Here is a 23,701-nt window from a genome sequence, read left to right on the forward strand (position 1 = left end):
AATTATTCGTTTACTTTAATATGTATATTGAAACAATAACGAAGACAATTAGGTACATCATTTTTTATTATTTAGAAATGACCAAAACTTAAAAAGTAATATCTAAAATAAATGAGTAAAATATTTGATACAAGGTTCAAAGAACAAAATGTCATATAATTACATATTTTATTGTACTTATCGTTAAAGACCTCAAAATTTACCAAGATTTTAAAGTATTTATCAAATTACTGTGAATCATTTTCTATTCCATCTATGCTAATTAGGGAGTTTTTCCGACTTTTTATTACTTTATTCTCCTATTCATATAATCTTTTTATTTTAGTCCATGTTTCTTATCTAAAATAACATTAATTATCATAATAAAATGAAAAACAATTATTTAGCTATATTTTTAAATAAAACTGCATTGTTTTTTATTATTTGTTTCACTCTTAGACCTTTAAAACAATAGCTGTAATATTAATTATTATAATTTTTAATTTAAAGTAATTATTTTATGCAATATTGTGGAATCTTACTCTTCCATGTAGTTTAGTTTTAATTTGTCTTCTACAATACATTGATATACTATGTCTCTATACCATATCAATTGCTACCAGATCTCAAGCAAAAACAATTTTTCTTAGACATCAAATGAATAGAAGTTCTTGACGTAGAAAAAAATGTTCTCCAAACTGGTAAAACAAAAATATTAATAATGTGAGCTTTTAAATAAAATGAGTGAAAAAAATTCATAAAAAATCCGGTTTATAAAAGATCACAAGATAAAGCATCAGCGCAAAAATCCGAAACTAAAATTAGTATATGAAGCATACATTTTAACAAACCACTTATTCGCCAGATGTAGTTCTATGTGACTTTTAGGTATAATATTGACTTTAGAAAGAAGATAATTGTTTTCCAGTAACTAATATTTTTAAAATTTCTTTTTCAGTAATTAAACTTCATTCAACTTATTGATTAAGCGAGTGCAGCTAAAACAACAATGTGAAATGCATCTTACTCATTGCAATATTTTTTCTCTTGTTTTATGTTAAACTAATATATTTGATTTCACCTAACTAACCACAAATCAATATTATTTTAATATTATTAATACGATTATAATTTTGATAGAATAATTATTTATAGAAGCCTCTATATTTTCTCTATATAATCAAAATATATTAACCAGATCGCTAAAACTCATACTAGCCATTCACGACTTTCCAACGCAGTTAATTTAAAACCAAAAAATGCAAGAAAATCGAAAATTATTCCCATAATTATGTTTACTTGTATATAAGTGCAGCGTACAACAAAAAATAATCTAGGACAGTACTCAGTAAGAACAGAAGTTAATGTTGCCATTTTTGGCGATTTCAAGGTAAACAAATTCTTAGGTGGCAATTGAGAAAATCATAAAATGCCAATAAAAGCAAATAAAATATAATTTACAATTTCTTGTAATTCTAGAATATCCTATATATATATATATATATATATATATATATATATATATATATATATATATATGATTTTTATCAATATATTTTAATATTGCCCATATATATTAGATATAATACTTAAATTTCAAGAATTTAAAAATTAATAATAACACTGTGATGATCACTAAATAAACCTAATATATCATCCATTTGAGCTTATAATATCGTGTTGTTGGTATTGTAACATATGATTTTCTATAATAAATAAATTATATTCGATTCAGTTCAATCCTCAATTATATTTACTTCTTCAGTTACCTCTTCATGGCACTGAAAAGTGTTTTGTAAATGTATTACGCTCCTATGGGTATTGTTAGGGCGATTAACCCGCGATTTTGGTTCACCAAATAATAAATTATGTTATGAACTGTTAATGGACTTTATTCACTTATTTTACTTTATAAACACTACACACGTTATCTTAGATGCTAATATTCTTGTGATATCTTACAATGCTTACTTTTTTCCCGCTTATATTCTAACTTAACCTAACTTTTTATACATATCAAACGTTACAACTAATTACGTCGAGGACGTCCGAACTATCTTACCCATCGAAGAAAGAAATATTACCCATCGACGTATAAATCACATATAATAAAAGTGTCTTTATATATAAAGACGCAACAGACATCACACCGAAAAATTTTTAATGGCGTTTTTATTAAATTTTGAACGATTGGTTTTAACAATTCTTTTGTCGATTCAGCAATTCAATTTTTAACGGTCAAATACACAACCCAGTTTATCTTCTCTATTTTTTATGTTTAGATATATCAAGATAACTGTTATTATTATACCTATATGTATCTAACCTCAATATATTAAGTCACAAGATTTTCGATATTTATTCTGTTAGATCCTTTACGACCCATATGGTTCTATAACGTTCTCGAATGTTTAACTTAAATCCTCATCTATTAATTTGATTCTAATACATATGATCTTTGTAGTTATCAAATGAAAATATATATCTTTACTAGTATTTTGTCTAAACTAGTAAGTACAACATGATATCAATAGTTGTTTATCGAGAATTACAAAAAGCCAGCCATGATTAGATTTGATTGATGATTTTCAGTAATATTTCTCTTTTGTTGTTGATCAATTTTATACTTGAAGCCTAGCAAAAACATGTTTTTGCTAATATACAGAAGCACTTATGAGATTTCATATGTTATATCGTCAGCATTATTGTCAAGTTATTCACCATTACTCAAATCATAGCCCCACTTCTTTTCTTGGATTAAATACATGTATATCAACGATTTTTTCAATCCACCAGGTGTTTATGGAAATGTCTTTAGGAACTTCTTCTATTTGGTTTTGGTCTCTCTATATAAGCTGAATTCTTCGATAGAAATCTCACAAAGAAGCAATGCTGACAAGGTCCATAATGTCGGCTTCTTGAGATAAAAGATCATTCGAATAATCGATAATACTCAAAAATCCCTTTATTTATGAAAATCTACATCAGTAACTACATCAGATCACAGATATATCTCAAAAATACATAAAACAATGTTTAAAGTATACTTAATTCGCACGATATTGTAACAATACATCACCAGAAACTCAATTTCAATAAATAGAATCAATGAAACGTGAAATTGTCAATAGATCCAAATCATCGAAATTATTTGCTTCAATATCTAACACTTCTGCCGTAATATTATCCGTTCTAAACTAAAATTTCTCCATAATCCATGAATTATTCGTCTCGTGTGAAAGACATTTAGTTTTTTGTTAAGACAACACAAATTTTAAGTAACTTTCACATTTCCCCGTATCGTATATCATCCAGCTGTATTCTTTGTTTATCTTTAGTAGAAAACTATGCGTATTGTATATATCATTAATATTAGCTGCAGTTAAAGCTAGAAACACAATTGATCACTTCGAACCTCGGAAATATAATAAGATTATTCTAATTGGCCGAGAGGTTTAAACGTTATTCCGAAAAACGTGTAATGGATTTCTTGTGGTTGATGTATACAGCGGAAGGTTGTAATATCGAAGACACGTTATGACATATATTTTACAATTACAAATTTTGGTTGTCCTCAGACGCCTTTGGGTTAACGGTTAACATCTAAAAAATACATTAACTGTAGGTATTTAACTGCATATAACCTTGCAGTAGGATACATTTAAATGGTTAAAAGAAAAGGTCGTATATGTTTACATATCTAAGATTTTCTAGTTGCAAAAATATGCAAAATTACTTTTTTATTACATGGAAATCACATTCAAATTTTATAATACATTAGGAGACATAAGTGAACACTTTATTGTAGCCATTATTATCTGTGGTTGCAGGTATTATGGCTATTTTTCGGTGTAAAATGGCGTATATTGAGAAAAATTGTTACAATATATGTTAATCAAAATATTTTCTACCGTTCTCTTTTCCCATCTTTCAAAGAAATAATATGGTTTGGCAACGATATATTTTCGCTCTTCTTGATCATTTCGAAAACATTTATTATTACATTTATTATTACGGTACGCTGTAATGCACTATATATTGTTAATCCCGATATGTACACAACGAAATGTTTATGACAATAAATAATCCACTTGATGATGATGGACTAACTCATGACTTTATGCGCTTGGGATTGTCGTAGTATATTCACTTCAGTCACAATATGCCACCGAAAATCCTTCTTTTCTTGCCTTATGTCTTTAATATTTCTCCCCAATGTCTTCTAAATCTCCATAAATAGTAGATTTATCAACTGTTAAGCTACCTGAAAGTTACTAAAGAGTTTGAATTAGACTTTCGTCCAATAGGTCTTGCAAGCCGTTGACTTCGAACTTTTTTGGCCGTCCTTTGAACCGTCACTGAAATCAAAATCATCATATAACCCAGTTGCCATTTCCACATTTCAAATGTCTTTCAACTATTGAAAAAAGAAAATGCTTCAAAATATCCTTTAATATCAATATTTAAGTTAAAGCAGTACAACATATGTGAATCTGAAATATTTCTTCTAGTCGGTAATTCGAACTCAGTCGACCATTACTGTTTTAATGAGGTAGATTCCACGATAAAATAATGATTATTCTTCGAAAAAATAATATTTATACCAAAATTTTACTAGGTGCTAGTTTTAACAAGATATAGTACCTGATGGAAGATATTTGTTGCTGCCTCAATGGGCAATACTTGGTTATAATAATTGGGCGGAATATTTTTACACAATGTCTGATCTTGATACTTGATTGAAAAATAAAAACAACTCACAGCATTTAATGAAATAAAAAACGTATAGTGTATGGCATATATATGACGAAGCGCTGAGAACGTCAACTAACATATTAGAAACCCGTTCTAATTTTTGCCAAAAAAGAAATTAAAATTTGAATGATCATTTTTTATTTTTTTAAAAGCTTTGTGAACGTTACTGAGTTTACCATTGTTACTGGAGATCATTTTATAGTTCCTTTACTAATTGTATTTGTAGTCGAATCCATTTAATGTGCTAAAATATACTTTCAATCTCCTGTTGAGTCAGACATATTATATTTAATAACATAAATATTGTTAACCATCGTAATAAGATGAAATAAATACTTACCAATTGCAAGATATATAAAAATTAATTTATACAATATAATAACTCACATATACATTATTACATTATCAACAAAAGCTGTCATAAAATGCTAATGTTCCTATAGTTTTAAAATTAAAGCCTTACGTAAACGATATATTACATAGAAATCGTTTTAATCTGCTATGTTTTGTTTTTTAATTTTTTCGCGTCAATTTTGTGGTATAGAAAAACGATTTTATTAAATATAAATATACAAATTTGCGGTAATTTTTACAAATTACAGCTCCATTGTCTGGTTAAATGGGAATATATATTGCTAATGAATAAATAAAACTTAGGTAAAAATAATTAAATTCTTGCAATACATTAATTTGTAAGATTAAGCAATAAAATGTAATTACATCCAAGTTGTTTTAAGTTTAAAATTGTATATTTTACAATATATGAGTTAAAATATAGAAAGAAACATGGAAATATTTTAGAATTAAGTGTTGTCAGACGCTCTTTTACTTTTCCATGGATAGTTTGTGACAATGTTGCTGAATAGAAAATATATGTCAAGTTTTTTTTATTCATATGTGTACTAACAGCCAATGCGTATCGTAGAAGACGTCGAATGTATTACCTATTGCACTGTGTAAAAATGTAAAATGCATTTTAAATCAGGTGCAGATTTTTCCTTCTCAATTTATCCTGGCCAAATAGAGATAGAATGCTGGTCCGATGCCTTTGATCATATTATTACAGATGTTGTCAGATCATTTCAATGTGCTGGAGTCATAAATTTTGTAAATATACGTGTAATGCCTGTTTTATTGGACGAGATTATGTACTTAGTTGGCGTGAAGGTATCTGTTAGAAAATAGTGAAGACTTGAAAGAATATGTGAAGTACAGAAATATAAAAATTTACACTGGTGATTCCATTTAAGCATTTCTTTATGTCTTAAAATTCTCTTATGAATACCAACTTATTACTTCTTTAGCACTTTCTTATACGTGTACGTCCTAAGTAGCTACTTCGATAATATTCTCCAAACATTTCAAGGTAGATCTCCAAATTTCATCTTATGACCTGTCTACAGAGCTGAACATCGACTATAATATAGTGTTGAACATCTGAAATTAGATTTGATAGCAACAAAAGTTCGATATTTGGATTCCACATGAATTTATAGTGAAAAATTCTACTAATGTGAAACCATACCAACATATTTTTGAAACAAATGATAAGGAAATTTAGATCACATAGGACAATATTGTGCAAAAATCTTGCGATCGAAGCGTGCTAAGTATTTAGTGAGATTGGAAAGAAACTGTTTATTATGAGCTGCATGAACCTGGCTAAATTCTACCTTACACTAACAACAACTTATACGATTGAAACAAACATTTAGAAAATTTTCGTCATGAGATACAATGTCCCGTCAAACGTTCAAACATTGAGATATCCGACTTAGCTCCTTTGGTTAACCTCGTGCCTGAAAAGCTCTCTTAATAATAGAAAGTTAGTATCAAACACACAATCAAGACACATGTGGAAATCACTGTGTTCAGATTGTCGTCCCAAAAATAACCGACGTTTTGAAGAAAATCTAGAAAAGTTTCAAGAGGTAATTAATCAAAACGGCATATATATCTTAGACCAGTGCCCCGAAATGCAAATCCGTCAAGCCATTTTAATGCTATATATTTCGGAATGTCTCAATATATCTAACAAATTCTATTATGTCGATAAAGCTCCATATTTTGATGAGAAATTTTGAGTGAAAATTGTAGAAAAATCATGTATCCAAAAAGTGACAGTAGAACATATTAACTCAAGGAAAATTCCATGGCTATATTAGGACAATTACCATTGCATGGCAAACTGACATCATATATTCGAAATCTGGTGTTTAATCTGCTGTAACATCAACAATCTGTCCGTGGGCAATAAGTATTATTATATGATTTCCGTTATATAATATGACTATCTTGACATGTAGAAGATCGCTTCAGTAAGTGGTCTGCTGTACAACTTATTTAGATTATAAGATTATTATATTATTATAGATATTATATTTAGATTATTATATATATTTAGATCTTATTCTAGATACTATTTTTACTTATTCGAAGTTATTTTAAAGCCTATCCCAATTTATTCTAAAGACTATTCTAACTTATTTTAGATATTATTAAATCTCACTCTATGTGTCATCAGTTCGTATGGTAGTTTCCGTTTGAGCCTATACACTGTCACATTTAACTATTTGGCGAGTGCGTTGGGATTGCACTAAAAGTCTTTCAGAGTAGTTCGCACTAATACTTCGAAACACAGTCGTTATGGGTTTTGGGGATATAGCACTGAATCAGTGTATTGGAGACGTAATATGGTACATCGACGATGACTCACAACACTTTATTCTGGACCCTCTGGAGGATGGCTATGTTATATCTGCTAGTTGTACCCCACAGTTCAATACCATAGGTCTAAATTGGCCTAAGTATTGACTTATACAGCAAAACCTTTTTATCAAATGGTAATTTAGATTTACGTCCTATCAGCCAATTTATTTGGTTTAGTTTAAGCCCAAGCTGGCTGCGTTGTGTTTAACTTGAAACATAAAATTATTTCCAACTTTTTTTTACATTTATACGGATTATCTGATTCCTTTATTCGAAAAAAACTTACCAACTGCCACAATTTTGGATTTTTTTAATAAGAGGTAGCTTAATTAGTTATTTCAGGTCGCTATTAAAACCACTTCGAAGATACGATATATGTTGGATTTTTTTTTTAGAAATTTTGCTATTCGTTAAATAATATCTAATTAATTCATCCCTATGGACTTCATGTTGAAGCCTTATTAATTACAGCCTTCGCTTTTCGGTATGTGACATTTCGTTGTAGAGCGAAAAAAAATGATTTTCAGTGATATGAAAATATTTGTATTAGTACTGAGTAAATCGTAGTTCTATTTTTCACTTCAGCTTAAAGAAAAAAGCGGCTAAAGATCATCGGATGCTGTGTGATCATTATAACAACCATATACCATTATTTTCTACATGTGAATACTGGTTTTGACTTTCAAAAGTTTTGACATAGAAGAGACAGAGCGTTCTGGACATCCAAACAAATTTGAAGACGAAGATTTGAAGGCATAACTCGATGATGATCTCTGTAAATCCTAAGAAAAATATGTAAGAATTGTTGAGAGTAATACAAGAAAACATTTTCAATCTTTTGAAGAACATATAAATGATTCAAAAGGTTAGATATTTTGTGCGGTATCAAATGAAGCAAAGAGACATTGCAAGGCGTTTGGTTATGTGTGAAATATGAGTCGTGATCTGTCTGAGCAGCGCTTCAGTTCTTAAGAAGGTACCAAAAAGTTGGTTGTTTCGTGGATAGCCTCAAGAGGTCATTCTTTTGAGGTGGAATCGATAAGTTGCCCGAAAGATGAGAAAATGTAGAGGCCCTCGGCAGTATTTTGAATACATTGTACCGAATTTTCATAATAAAGCTTTCAAATAAGAAAACACCTTTAAAACTAATTAACGGGTTTGATAGCCGGAAAACATACTAAATACGATTAAATACTGAGTCCAGTAAACACATATATGTTTTCTATCAAGAATGTTAAGTCGCCAATAACCACGATCACGTGTCGATTGAATGGACCTGTTTTAAGGCGCGATGAGTACCGAAATCAAGCCTCTTCTGACGTCCGTATTTGGAAATGAACTAACCTAAACATTCTACAGAATAAAAGCAACACATCACAGCTTGTCACGTGCCTCATTATATAAAATAAATTATTCCATCGAATGCAATTAAAACAGGTTTTGAAAAACCCCGTTTATGATCGTAAAATGAAAACAGTCACGAGACCCACTGGACCACTCCTTGGTCCGAACGAAGGAAAAAAATCGTATAAAAGAACTGACAAGCTACCGCTTATTTACAGGGTGTATCGATCAATATATTTCCATTTGAATCTTATGCGCCTGAAATATAGTAGAGTCTCAAATTTCAGTTTAGTTTTGACATAGTTCGAAAAATAGCCCGGCTGTGTAAAGTAGTAGTCAAGCCAACGAGATGATGTCTCTACTACTGTGCAATAATTTATTTTCAGGTATTTTTTTCATAGATAGTATTATTAAACCACACATCAACTAACAGGGCATCTGCTTGCAAGGTTCAAAAGACAAAATACCATATACCTAAAAATACACTTTTGGTGTGTTCACTTCTTAATAAAACAGCATCCAATATCCGATTCAGAGAAAAAGATTTTCAAATTCATTCTAATAGGGGCTTATCAAGGCCTAGTTTACTCATCTGCCAGAAGTATAGCGCAATATAACTATGGGTTCGAGCATAGTATTTTAACTATCTGATGATTGTCATCCCAATCTCTCTAAACCAGACATATCGCTAGTCCCAATATAAGGTTAATAATACCGATGGCGATGGTTCAAACTCCAAGTTAAGCTCTAGATTTGGTCCAAGACCTTTATGTGACATGTACATACATACAAGTAAATAAAAATAATGTTATCTTTATCACAGAGCAGGTTTTTCCTTAAATATGCGTGATTCTTTAAACGAAACAATTTTATTTTTCAAAATAGTAAACAACTATTAATTATAATAACAATAGTTGTGAATAAATTATAATCAGTGTTTTGTTAGTTCATTTTATTTTATGTTATATGCCTCTCGCAGAATATTTAAAGAGCAATTACTTAAATGTTTAACGTAATCTCTCAAGCCAATAACCTAGAGCTTGTATAATATACCTCAGATGACAATCTGATAATCAAATAAGAAATAAATGGTACTATTTCAGTGCTACAAATCTTTAAAAATAAATTAAACAAAAATATAATATAATATATAATTACATAAGTTTTCATCAAATTATTTTTTTTAGGAAGTTAATATTTTGCCATTACTATTTGAATGTTAGTACTGGCATATAGTTGCTGCTCTTGGTTCAGTTGTAGTCTAATAATACGGCGAATGTTGTCTCTCAAGCTTTGGTGATTCCAAATTGCAATAATTTACGGCTGAGCAATTGAACTACTGCAATCCGGGTACTGCAACTGAACTACTGGTTACCGTAAAGCCTGAACTGCAAGCTTCTATACAAATTTGAATAGACAGCACTTCACCCCGACTTCTTTGCGCCTTTTGTGGCCTAGGGCTGTTTTTCAAACACATAGACTGATGTTTCTTAGTTAGAATAGTTCAAACTGGTGAACTTTGAGCAACTTGAGCACACTATTTAAAACCTTACCGTAATTGCGATACTTTTGCCCGAACTCCACTTAATTATGGCAAAGAATGCTTCGAGTAACTGCAAAAAGATTGACAATCCAACGTCAAACTGTTTTCTAAATTTTTAATTTAAAAATTAATTTTAATAACTTTAATTTCAATTTTTAAATTTAATTTTTAAATGTCTCAATTTCTTGATAGGTATTTGGATCCAGGTTAATTGAATTAATACTTATTGGACCGACATGACAACCAATACTAATGTAAACGAGACCCTTATGTCGATTAGATGCCTCACTCACCATATTATCCTGCGTGGCATTAACACACGTTTTTTTTTATTTTAAACATCTAGGATTATAGTCTATTTAAAATAGCAGTAAACATTGAACTATAATGTTAAAATAAATTGAACTTTTTAACATTTTTGCTTCATGATCTTATTTGCCTGAGAATGTTGTAATACATAAAGGCTAAAATAAATTAAAAGTCAAAATTAAATTTGGTAATATTGCGACGAATTGATGTCTAAAATTGGGATGAATTGAGTTCATTGCTATTTTGAATAGACTATATATTAGTCGTGCGGTATAACATATATCCCTACAGAAAAGTCATGAGATTTTAAAGGCCAACTGACTGGTCTAAAGTACAAAAATTATTCATTCATTAAATATTTTTGCGAATCTTCGTTTTGCCCAGTGGTCGTCTGTTTTTAATTCTTTCAGCAGTTGTATTTTATAAGCCTCTACGATACTAATAACTTTCTGTAGTCGCTATAGGACGTCTTTGGTGATCTATCGCTTCATTAGGAGCAACACTATGACATCAAATGAATTACTCTGATGAACTATTACGGCAACCATAGAATGGATATGGTACGAGATATAATACGAGTGCGATATGGTTCTCTAATATATCCAGGATTTTCAAGATAAATCAATTAGTAAGCGTTTTTCCAGCGTTTTTCAATGGTTTTTTTATTTAAAAAAAAAACATATGCAACATCATAGAATATTTTTTGTAACCTAAAATTACAAAGAATGGACACGACTGTCATTTTGCTTATTAATTTCAATTACGAACGAACTGATGCTTTTAAACTATCTATACACCTGCACCCTCTAACTCTGTGTTATATGGAATGTCTTCTGATTCACTTTAACAAACAGTATTTCATAGCGTATGCCGATTTTTCTTTCGCTGATTCGACCACCAAACATGTTATTATTCTTAATGCAAATTTGACCCTGACAAAAACATAAAGCCAGATGGTACCAAGTCAGGAAACCACATCATGTTATAACTGATCAGAAACATTTTGGATGCTAACGAAGTGTATTATATTTTGCATGCATTTATGCCTATTAAAATTATTGGGTAAAGTGTACGTCTAATTTCCTTACAGTTCCCATGAATAATAATAGCCCAAAAAGCTGGCCCACTTAGAAACATTCATTACCATATAATACCTATAATGATAAGTAATTTATCTGTATATTCTATGGTATATTCAATATATTCAACACAATCATAATGTTTTATACAAACAAAGATCATGTTCTTCGCAATTTAGAGACTTCGTGATACACAGCTGTCGGTTGTAGTACCGTGGCGCCAATATGGTTCGTCTATAGTATGTCTGTCTCATTATTTTCTAGTCACTTCGCATTTCACAATTATAAGTAGAAAATTAGTTATTGCTTTAAGCACTTTGATAATGTCGATTTAGACACTTTCGCACATTGAGAGGAAGGTTTATGCTATTATTGATGTTGTTATATAAAAACTGATATGCGCCCTATAATTATCAGTAATCGTAAGTAATCGATCTATTCAAATAACAAGCATAATCAAAGCATCAACATTATAACAGTCAATGTTATTATATCATATGATAGTCCAGTTTGATTGATTAGGTGCGATGATTGTATCAGTGAGGCCATTTTTATTATATTTTCTTTTCCTATTAGTTACGTTTTTGAACAAACCAAAATATTGACAACTGAAGGACCGACTGTTATTGTAAATCTCAACGAGATCAAGCTAGACGACTATGTGCAGAAATTCATATACTTGGAATCAGTAATAAATGAGAAGAAACTGGCAAATACTGCCGAACCAATAAGTCAAATCGGCCAATTTGCAAGAGCTTTGCGGATGGAAAAGAAGACATACTATTATCAAGACTAAAATCCAGCTCTTTAAACTACTTGCCAATCTTTCTGTATGGCTCCGAGAGAGACACTGTTACAGTCTGACATCAGCTTGAATATTTGTAAAAGTGATGCTTAACGTAAATTCTACATGTTTGGGATCGTGTTAAAAATGAAGCCATTGCACAGTTGTGAAGCAAATTTAGGGACACAGATTACAATGTTATGGACATCGAATGAAAATTGAGCGAATTTTTCGCAGACTTATGTCGTAACATTGAACTTTCGCATGGAGGATACAGCGAGCAGCTCCGAAAAAAAGCACAGATCAAGAGAATAAAAATTATTTATAATAAAATACGAAGTATCTCTACCCAAGTGGCGGCTGTGGATTGAAGATAATGATGATGATTATATTTTCTTGTCTAAGAGATTTAAAAATGACTACACATATTTTGGTTATTAAATTATTAATTTTTTAACTAACTATTTATTAAACTTTTTTAGAATTGGTTGTACATTATACATTATATATTAATTACCATATTTCTTAAACATTACATTAGATGGTAGAGCTTTTAAATCCATATCTAATAAAATACAATAATATGTAACATACTGAAAAATATTGAAATATATTATTCTATGATGAAAATAGTGGCAAGACTAATTATTTCAACATAACAAGAGATTATTTAAACACAGTTAATTGTTATTATAAACTGGAGGTATTCGAATTATTTTGACAATGCAGCTGTGCTGTAATCGATGTCTATTGTTCATATTTCTTATTTGAGCAGTCTCCTGACCTCAAAAAATCGCAAATTGAAAAATTTCAAATGTTTTAATTATTATTTATATTTTATCTGATTGAGTGTTATTCTATAAAATCCATTAAAGAGTATTTTTATATACAAAGAATGCATTTTGACAAGAAAATATTTGTGTATAAAATATCTGAAAATAAGCTTACTTTGCCATGTTTTATTCTGGAATATTCATAATCATAATAAGAAAATATTCTTTCGATAAAATTATTTAATTACCTGATACTTCATGGGATACAATATTAGTGACCAAAAGAAGTGAAAGCGTTTTTTGTCTGTTCATCAATCCTACAGTAGTACAATTCTCTGTACTCCATGAAAAATATTAATTTTATTCGATCTGTAGCATATTTATCACATAGCCTGAAAAACCCCGGGCCTAATGCATAGATGGCCCTGATTTTCTTCCATTCGCCATTTTTTCAGTTAGTACTAACCTTCAAAAGAAAGCTGTTAAAATTTCATTATATTTTACTAATAAGTTTCTGAGTTATTGTGCTAAGAGTGGATTAATGAATCAAAAACAATTTCTTGTTTGAATTTTACACTGCTTCTTGATGACAAAAAATACCGTTCAAGTGAAGATTGCCTTGAAAAATGTTTGAGAATATCGTTCCATCAGAAACAACAATAAAACATTGGTTTGCTGACTTCAAACGTGGTCGTAGGGACACCCATGATGCAGAACGCAGTGGACGTCCATACATTAACAAAATCCGCAAAATCGCTTTGAATGATCGAAAAGTGAAGTTTCGTGAGTTAGCTAATCTTATAAAGATATCAAAAGAACGTGTGGTTTTATGTTCTATCAGCATTTGATTTTAATAAAGCTCTGTTCAAAGTGGGTGCCGTGTTTGCTCACTGTTGACCAAAAACAAGAACGTGTTGATAATTTTGAGTAGTGTTTGGCCATGTTAATCGTAACAAACCGGAATTTTTGCGTCAATACGTGACAATGGATGAAACATGTATCTAACACTTCACTCCGGAATCAATACGATCGTCATCTGAGTGGACAGCAACTGGAAAACCTCGTCCAAAGCGCCTGAAAACACAACAATCGACTTGAAAGGTTATGGCCTCGGTATTTTGGGATGTGCTTGATGTAATATTCATCGATTATCTTGAGAAGGGAAATACCATCAACAGTGAATATTATATGGCGTTACTAGAGCGTTTAAAGGTCGAAATTACAAAGAAACGACCGCAAAAGGCAAAAAAATGTTTCATCAAACTACATGAATTGAACTTCGAATAGCACCCCCATCCACCGTATTCGCCAGATTTGACTCCCCGTGACTACTGGCTGTTCGCAGACCTCAAAAAAAATGCTCATCGTTAAGAAAACGTTGAAACTGATGCACATTTTGAGACAAAAGATCAATCGTTGTACGTCTTATTGAAATGTTAGAACGGCGCTGGAATGATTGTGTGGTTCTTGATGGAGATTACGTTGATGAATAAAGCTAACTTTGACCAAAAAAATCCGCGTTTTATTTGTTACTCCGAGTACTTTTCAGCCCATGTGTTATAAAATAAAACGGTACATGACTCAAGGAATATAAATACCATATTCAAAAGTTATACAATAATATTATTAATATAAACTCATTTTATAAAGGCAAAACAAACAACCTGAGCACCCTAGCACACCATATCCCATTATGTACTGAACCAATAAAACATTATCGGTTGCATTATCATATCCATATCTTCAGATCAGGTGCCTAAATCGTCTAGACATGAACACCTTTTATATTTGGATTCTTATTATTTCATATCTTATGTAAACAAAGACATCTAACATACAATCCTGTTTTCTCCTGATTACGAATCACATGTGTTCTGTGATTTATTAAACGGGCGAGAGGTTCAAGGTAAAATTCTAACCTCAACATACCGACAGAGAACAAAGTCTTGAACTTGATATCGAGGAAACAGCAGAATTTTTCAGCGAAGACCATCGGTAACTCCAATCACGATATGGGCCAAAAAAATAGACGGTTTTTTGTAGCTTCTGGTTTGAATGATTTAGCTGTTTCGGTGTTTTGTTATTCCATCGATTTAGTCATGTGTATCTGGTGTCAAGAGTAATTTTTTATGTGGACGTAGTTTTTGTAAACATATTTAATACATAATTGTTTGTTTTTATGTTGAATATATTAAAATGTATATATAACAGATATAACACTTGTTAGGTGATATTTTTTCCTGATAATCGTGCTCCCTTAGAATTTCTCAATTCTAATCAGTATCTCGCTTGAAAATCAAATTTAGTTGATTTTCTCGATCTTGTTCATTGCTTAGTTAAAGATAATTTTAAAGCTGTAATCGATCAAATTAAAATAAAAGATCAGCTCAAAAGAGGACATGGATTTAGACAACATATTCTATTTCAATTATTATGAAAATGTTCCTTGTGCTTTTATAATATTGGTTGGCGCAGTGGTAAAAGCAACAGGACTGTCGCGATAGTCGGGGGTTCGAATCCTTCTGGGCCATGATCGTAAATTTATGTTTGTGATAGTTTAGCATTTGTGATTGTCAAATGATTTGTGTGAGACAAAAGTGCAAAATCTGACTCAAATTCATTAAATAATCTCAGTCACGCTAGTAACCAAGCCGGGTAAGACGGGATGTCTTCTGGGATGATTTCTAAAGTTGGTCGCTCGCCAATCGGTAGACTTAATAACGAGGACCATGGGTTGGAGGCGGCTTTAAACTGTAGGTCTAGTCTATATAAACCCTCGTTGGTAAAAATGAAACTATATTAAAAAAATATCAACTATAAGGAAGAATTTATGTTTTAACCGATTCTAGTCCAACTACATTTTAACAAAATGTATGTTTAATTTATTTTTTATATTTCCTTAATTTGCAAGGTATTTATTGTATCTGTTATTTCATCGTTATTCTTAATTACATGTCCGTATCTCCTGTCCCTGACAAAGATTTAGCATTCGACTACTTCTAAGTATTACTATTATTATTTGAGAAAATAAATGACGATTTTAATTCACCACAGATATACTATGTGTTACAGTTTACAGTTTGAAGGAAAGATAATGTAAGTTATCAAATTGATAGAACACTTAGACTAATATGGAAAACAAATTGCCGGTCAGAACTATATTTTTATGAACAATTTAACAACGTTGGACAACCAAATTGTATCCAAGATAAGTGAAAAAAATCGGATTAAGATTATGTTAAATAAAAATCTATATGAAACACTGCCGAATAGACTAATTGAAGCTGTAAAAACTAGAGAAGGATATACACATTACTAAAATTAAAATAAAAAAATTCAGTTCTTTTTCTCTAAGTGTGCTATAGTTTTGTCGCGTTGTTCAAGCGATAAATCTATTGTTTACTCATAAGTTCCGCTTAAAGAACCTATACATAAACAATAGCTTCCTTTGTAATGTTTACATGATTCGTAAAATCCAAAAACTAGTTTTTATTAACAGCTGAATTGAAAAATAAGTAGTGTGCTAAAATTTTGTCACGATGGATATTTCTTTAATGTTTATTATTTTTATAATGTTTATGATGGTATTAATTTTTTCCCATTATTTATCCGCTTCTGTTGAGGCATGGTATAATTTATCTCTCCAATTACTTTTAACTTTATAAAATAATCAGTACTAAGAGAAATTTAAAATGCATTTTTTTAATGACAATATCAAAAAAAGGTGTGTAACATTTTATCAATATCCTATAAATAAATTCAGTAAATATATTCATATAAGTAAAAAAGTTTTAGAGTTTTTTCCAGTAGTAAGTACTACATTTTCCTATCAGTAACTTATTCTCTTTTTACTTATTCTTCAGCTTGACTCTGTAATTTCACGAAAATTTACAAATTAAGTAGTATATTTGCGTCCTAAAAATATATTTATCACACATTTTTTAGATTTATACTTTTGTCTTACAAATGTTTGACACTAACATATATATAACTATATATAATATGTAACATATATATCAATATATAGCATTAATATAGATATACGCAAACTGTCGTAAATTATACATTATCAAAAATAAAACCATAGACTATATCTCCTATATAACTAGCTTGATAACATATATAGTATATCTTAATTAATTTTTTTTCGCGACTAGCTTAATTGTAACATAACTACTGGTATATTTTCAATAATATATACATTAATTTATTTCACAGCTTATATGAAATAAAGCAGCAAACAAAAATATCATTTAGATAATAATATGTCGATAGTAGGCAGTAGGTTTTATTATATATAACAAATAATCCAGAAAATTTTTGATGACAAAAAAATATTTTTTGTTTTTCAGTGGGGTAACTGAACCATGCAGAGATCTGGAGGAAAATGCTGGTGGCGGCGGTGGTGGTGGTTCTTTGTACGCCTACGACAATCCAGCCATAACAGTTTCAACCAGTGATCTACCAGAAAGTATAAAACAAGAAATAAAATTAAGGAATCAGCTAGCAGGATCAAATAGTTTTCGAGGTAAATGTTTTTACTATATTTATATATAAGAACTTGGGGTAATCACGTGATAAGTTTATCTAAAACCTCCCTCTGTATATTGCTCAAAGTGTACACAACTTTACAACTCTTAATTATGTCGAATTTTTTATCATTAGTTATTTTCTGCTAATATTAGTTATTCGAATATATTTTACTGAAATTATCCAAAAACAAAAATATATTTGACTATATCTCCTAGAACCTCAATAATCTCCCCGTAGGTAATAAGTATTATTATATGGTTTTAGTTACATAATGTATAACTATCCTGATATGTAGTAGATAACTTCAGTAAGTGATTAATTGTACAACTTATAATCTAAATCTTATTCTAGATACTATTCTAACTTATTTTAAAGTTTATGCTAACTTATTCTAACTTATTCTAGAGATTATTAAATCTCACTCTATGTGTCTATTAATCAGTTCGTATAACAGTTTGCATTTAAGCCTACGCACTTCACTGACATCGCGCACATTTAACTGTTTGGCGAGTACATTGGCATGCACTAATAGTCTTTCAGAATACTTCGCACTAACACTCCGAGTCACACTTGTTATAGGTTCTATGGGGATATCGCGCTGAATCAGTTTATTGGACACGTAATATGGGGCATCGACGATGACTCTTAAGACTTTATTCTGGAACCCCTGGAGGATATCTATTATAGATTTGCTAGTAGTACCCCACAGTTCAATACCATATGTCCAAATGGGCCTAAGTATTGACTTATATACCAAAGCCTTGTTATCTATTGAAAATTTAGATTTACGCCCTATCAGCCAGTACATTTGGTTTAGTTTAAGCCCAAGCTGTTTTCATTTTGTAACTGTATGTTTTTTCTATATCAAACGTCGATCGAAATGCATTCCCATATATTATCGTTGTCAGCTTGCGGTTCCCGATTAATCAATTTTACTAAGGGACTGGGGATGTTCTTCTACAAAGGGTGAAAGTCACTGGGGTAGAGGGCCATGAACACTGCCCTGCGGAACACCCGAATATATTGGGTGTAGGTCAGGGTATTCGTCACCTTGTTTGACAATAAAATGTCTGTCTGTGAGGTACGATTTCAGCAGTTGAAAGTGCGTATGGGGCAAATGTAACGTAATGTAATGTAACATGCAGTCCAGTGTAAGAGCAATATTTTTTATCATTTAAGTTTTTGTTAATTTGGTTAACTAATCTATGTATATGTTCTATTGTTCCGTGTGTATTACGGAAGCCAAATTGATCTGGAATTCTCTCCTCTGCTATTATTGTGAGTCTCTTAATGTATATTTTTTCGAATGGTTTACATATCACAGGTAACAGGCTTATAGAACGATAAAAGGAGACGTCTTCTGATTTTTTCCCAGATTTAAGAATCATATTGATTTGAGCCACTTTCCAAGAGCTAGGAAAGTAATTAAGTCTTTGCATAGCATTAAATATGAATGTTATTATTTTGATGCACTTTTCTGACATCTCTTTTAAGATTCGTCCAGTTAATAGGTCAAAACCAGGAGTTTTTTGAATTGATTTCTTTATGTATTGTTTGTTTTACTCCCTTAACAGTACATTTCTCATGAGGCAGATCCGAACGATGTTTATTAAGATGTAAAACTTCAATAGTCAATTCACTTTAATTCTTATGAGCATATAATGCTTTATAATAATACGCAATAATACAAGAAGCAAAATCTCATACAGGTTCCAAGTTCTAACGACACCAGCAAAATTTTCACTAATTTATGCATTTAGAATTTATTTTATAAACACTAGCCAGATACATTTAGGTGAAATGGGATACTCTTCTAGTTTGTATGGTAAGCAGTCGTAATGGAAGATGAGCTTTAGTGAAAGGCGATCTTTATATGATTGCAAAACACTGAAATTAATTGCCACTAAATACCAACTGAAACTAAATGCCACTTACATACAACCAAAACATATTATAACCAGTTGCTAAAATAATGAACAAAGCTATCAATGCTACATCAAGAATGTTGAAAAATAGTGACGTATTTGTTTTGAAATTTCCACATATATTTTTAATTTGAATAATATTGATTTATTTTATATACGAATAAACTAGAAATGGTTAGCAAGTAATATTTACAATGATTAAAACTGAAATAAAATATTATATCGGAAAATAATACCAAATCATATATAATCTATATATAAAAAGATACATTTTAGAAATGATTATACTATTATGTTCTTAGTGGGTGTCCTTAATAAAGTCATACATGTCTTTAATATTAAGCATCTTTTCATCAAAAAGTCCCCGGTCTGACACATAGATGGTGCTACTAGAATTAAATCCATATGTTTTTTAGTTGGCCCTGATCCTCAAAAGATGAGTGTATAAATTTGACAGCTGTCGGATCATTAGTTTGTTAATTATAGAATTTTGTGTGTTGAAAAAATATTGCTTTTTGAAAGGAAAAAATACATTTGAAGCAAAAACTTGGTTTGATGTTGAGTTTTCGGACACTGCCCCAGGAAAATCAACCAGCAATGATGTTAAGTTTAGACGTGGTGAAAAGAGCAGACGATGAACGCAGTGGATGCCCAAAAAAGGTTGCTACCGACGAAAGCATTAAAAAATCCACAAAATGATATTGAATTACCATAAAAATGGAAATTGAATTAAGTAGCAGACACTCTAAAGATATCAATTGAACGTGTACATCATATCATTAACGAATATTTGGGTTTGAAAAAGTTCTGTGCGAAGTAGGTGCCGCGCGAGCTCACTTTTGACCAAGAACAACGAGTTGTGATTCGGAGCAGGGTTCGAAGATGATCAAGCGTAATAAACCCGAGTTTTTGCATCGATGTGTGAAAATGGCTGAAACATGGCTCCATTATTTCACTCCGAAGTCCAATCGACAGTTATCCGAATGGACTGCACACGATGGACCCGCTGCAAAGCATGGGAAAATGCAACAGCCGGCTGGCAAGTTTATGGCGTCTGTAGTTTGAGATGCGCATGGAATAATTTTCATTGACTACCTTAAAAAAGGAAGGGCCATCAACAGCGACTATTACATAGTGTTATTGGACCGTTTGATGGACGAAATCGCCGAAAAACCGCCGCATTTGAAGAAAAAGAAATTACTGCTTCATTAAGACAATGCACCGTGTCACAGGTCAGTGAGAACGATGGCAAAAAAACATGAATTGGGCTTCGAATTGCTTCCTCATCCACCGTATTCTCCAGATCTGGCCCCCAGCGACTATTTCCTGTTCTCAGATCTCAAAAGAATACTCGCTGGGACGAAATTTTCGTCGAATGAAGAGATGATCGCCGAATCTGAGGCCTATTTTCAAGCAAAGGACAAATCGTTCTACCAAAGTATTATCGAACATTTGGAGGGTCTCTATAATCAGTGTATCACCCTTGAAGGGAATTAGGTTGAAGAAAAAAAACTAATTTTTCCAAAAAAATTTGTTTTATTATGGTAGACCGGGAACTTTTGAATCACAAGTATATGAGAGTATTTTACCTATTATATGTTTCCTGAAGACGCATTTAATGTAAGAAGCTAATTATTCATTCATTAAATATTTACAAATATTTTAGATATAATTCGTAAGATACGTAATAAATATTCGTAATAAGATAAATCGCTTGTTTATGTAAAAAAGGAAAATTACTAGTATTACTTATCATCCTGTATCTCAAAATAATTAAAATATTTGCTAATAATTAACTTATTCTTTATCTTACTCTAAAATATTAAATAACATATTAAATATAAGTTTTAAATAACTAAAAACTAAATTAAACTAGAAAACATTTTCGTTATTAAAATCATTTTATACGATAGTTGTGAAGTGTTAATTGTGTGAAAGGTGAACTTCGTAAAATTCCTAAGGAATTGTTGTTTCTCCAGTGATTAACTAGTTATGGTAATTTCATTGCGTACATATCGTGAATTTAGGATATTTTTGGTAATAGTGAATAAAGTCAAATTATTTACGAGTGTTTATGAAAAAATCAAAAACGAATTTCAATGCAATATTTTCCTGAATATTCGGAATAAATTGCAATGGAATTGTGTTTCAACACCTAAAGAAGATATTTTTAAAGCTTTAATTAAAATGGAATGTAACCTCATATACATAGAAAGCTCGGAAGACTATTCGTAAAGATAGGTCAGTTCAACCAGTACTACTTGAACAGAAAATACGTTTCCTTATATTCATTTTCTAATTTTATATACACAGACATCATTATTAAATAATTATATAACCTACTTACTGATGCCTTTCTAATAGCGGTATCTGTACTAGTATCTTAACCTGCTTCAAACTACTTTAATCCTATACTATAGCCATCCTGTAGATTATAGAACAATCAAAATACTTGCTGCCGGTAGTCTGATTTTACTTATTGGGCTTTGTGATCTATCCATAAATAATCATAATAAGTACCAGTTTGTATTAAATTATATTTATTACAACTGTAAAAATACATATTTTAAATGCCAGAAGAAACCATCTAACATGTTATTATATATTTTTCACGGTTAAAATATTTAGTTCTAATTATAGAGATCATTTCAAAATTTAAAAAAAAATAAATTACTTTTTTATTTTGTTAATTTACTACTTATTTTTTGTTATGTTTAGGGCTATAAACTAATTACAAGCAACTTTTATCCAAAATTCAGGGTTTAGATCCTTAGATTCTTTAAGAAAGATACATTTAGTTTTTTTTGTTCATCTAACTTTTTCTATATATCAATTATTTCAATGAAAATATCATCCATGACTCTTTATATATTTAGCCAATATTTTTAATACGATGTGTTTCACTATGAAATCATTAAATATCCCTTGAAGTAATTTAATTTTACCGTGAAAGTCTACAAGTGACATGATGATCCACCATTTATCAACACGAAAAATTATATTAATTTACAAACACTATTTAGTTAATTGCCATATAGAAAAGAAAATTATATTAATACAGTAAATTTAATGCATCATAAACAGATAGATAGATATAAATGTTTGGAGAATTGATAACTTTTTATAATATGTTAAATGCTTACAGTGTTTTGAAATGAGATGGTTTGCAGTAAGTACTGCCCTATAAGTAAAAAGAAAATCCAACTGTCACCGCGAAGCTATTTAATTTACAGTTTACGTTCATTCGTGAAAACAACTAAGTCATAGATCGACTTATCAGTTAAAATATTTGTATATTAGTAGATACGAAATAAGGTTATCAATAAACAAAGTCATTACACCAAAAGTTTACTGTGGAATTAGGGGAAACTAGTGTAGCACATCATTTAAGTAATTCCATATCGTTTTAAACTATGAACTTATGTGCAATGAAAAATATTTTGTAACTAGATTAATCTAATTTCGTTACATAACATTATTTTATTAATCAAAAATATTGTTGAAAGTTGTAGTATATTCCTTTAAAGAAGTAAAGTATCCGTTTTGTTTTACATTCGCAAGGCAATAACGATTCTGATTTTGAAAAATATCATTTGTATTTCTGCATTATACCTATACAAGTGCATCAAAGAAAAGTTTATATTTAGTATGTAAAAAGTAAAGCAAGTTTATAAAAAAAATATTGATTATTAAAATATACAATTTGGAAATTTATTTCTCAAATTTTACTTTTAAATGATATTTCTGATAAGTGCATGAATTCTGACCAATCCGGATAAATCATATTTGGTATAGACGAGATTCTAGAATATAAAAAAATATTTAGAAATAATAAATTACCAAAAAATTATATAAATAAATTTTCACTTATTCATTTACTTTTTTTTAATACCCTATATAAATGTCCGATTCAAACAACTACAACATAAATCTTTTTCTTACAAACTATGTATTAATAATACCCAAGA

The 23,701-nt window shown here is 30.3% G+C and overlaps 1 protein-coding gene and 1 long non-coding RNA gene across 2 annotated transcripts in view; one reads left to right on the forward strand and one right to left on the reverse strand.

The window, feature by feature from the left end:
• On the reverse strand, nucleotides 1-22,991 carry LOC143206534 (uncharacterized). Its single transcript, XR_013008446.1, has 4 exons — nucleotides 22,877-22,991; nucleotides 22,081-22,226; nucleotides 1,835-4,337; nucleotides 1-1,567 (listed from the first exon to the last, which is right to left on the reverse strand). It is a non-coding gene; the product is annotated as an uncharacterized LOC143206534 (long non-coding RNA).
• Nucleotides 1-23,701, forward strand: part of LOC143206522 (sodium-independent sulfate anion transporter) — a 39,988-nt gene that overhangs the window by 4,633 nt on the left and 11,654 nt on the right. The window contains exon 2 of the mRNA XM_076419107.1: nucleotides 17,628-17,803. Within this exon, the coding sequence (XP_076275222.1) occupies nucleotides 17,628-17,803 (176 nt within the window). The remainder of the gene's footprint in view (nucleotides 1-17,627; nucleotides 17,804-23,701) is intronic.

The sequence above is a fragment of the Rhynchophorus ferrugineus genome, unplaced genomic scaffold (assembly GCF_030347505.1).
Source record: "Rhynchophorus ferrugineus isolate W39M unplaced genomic scaffold, kcgeb_rfMv2 rfM1, whole genome shotgun sequence".
Classification (NCBI taxonomy): Eukaryota; Metazoa; Arthropoda; class Insecta; order Coleoptera; family Curculionidae; genus Rhynchophorus; species Rhynchophorus ferrugineus.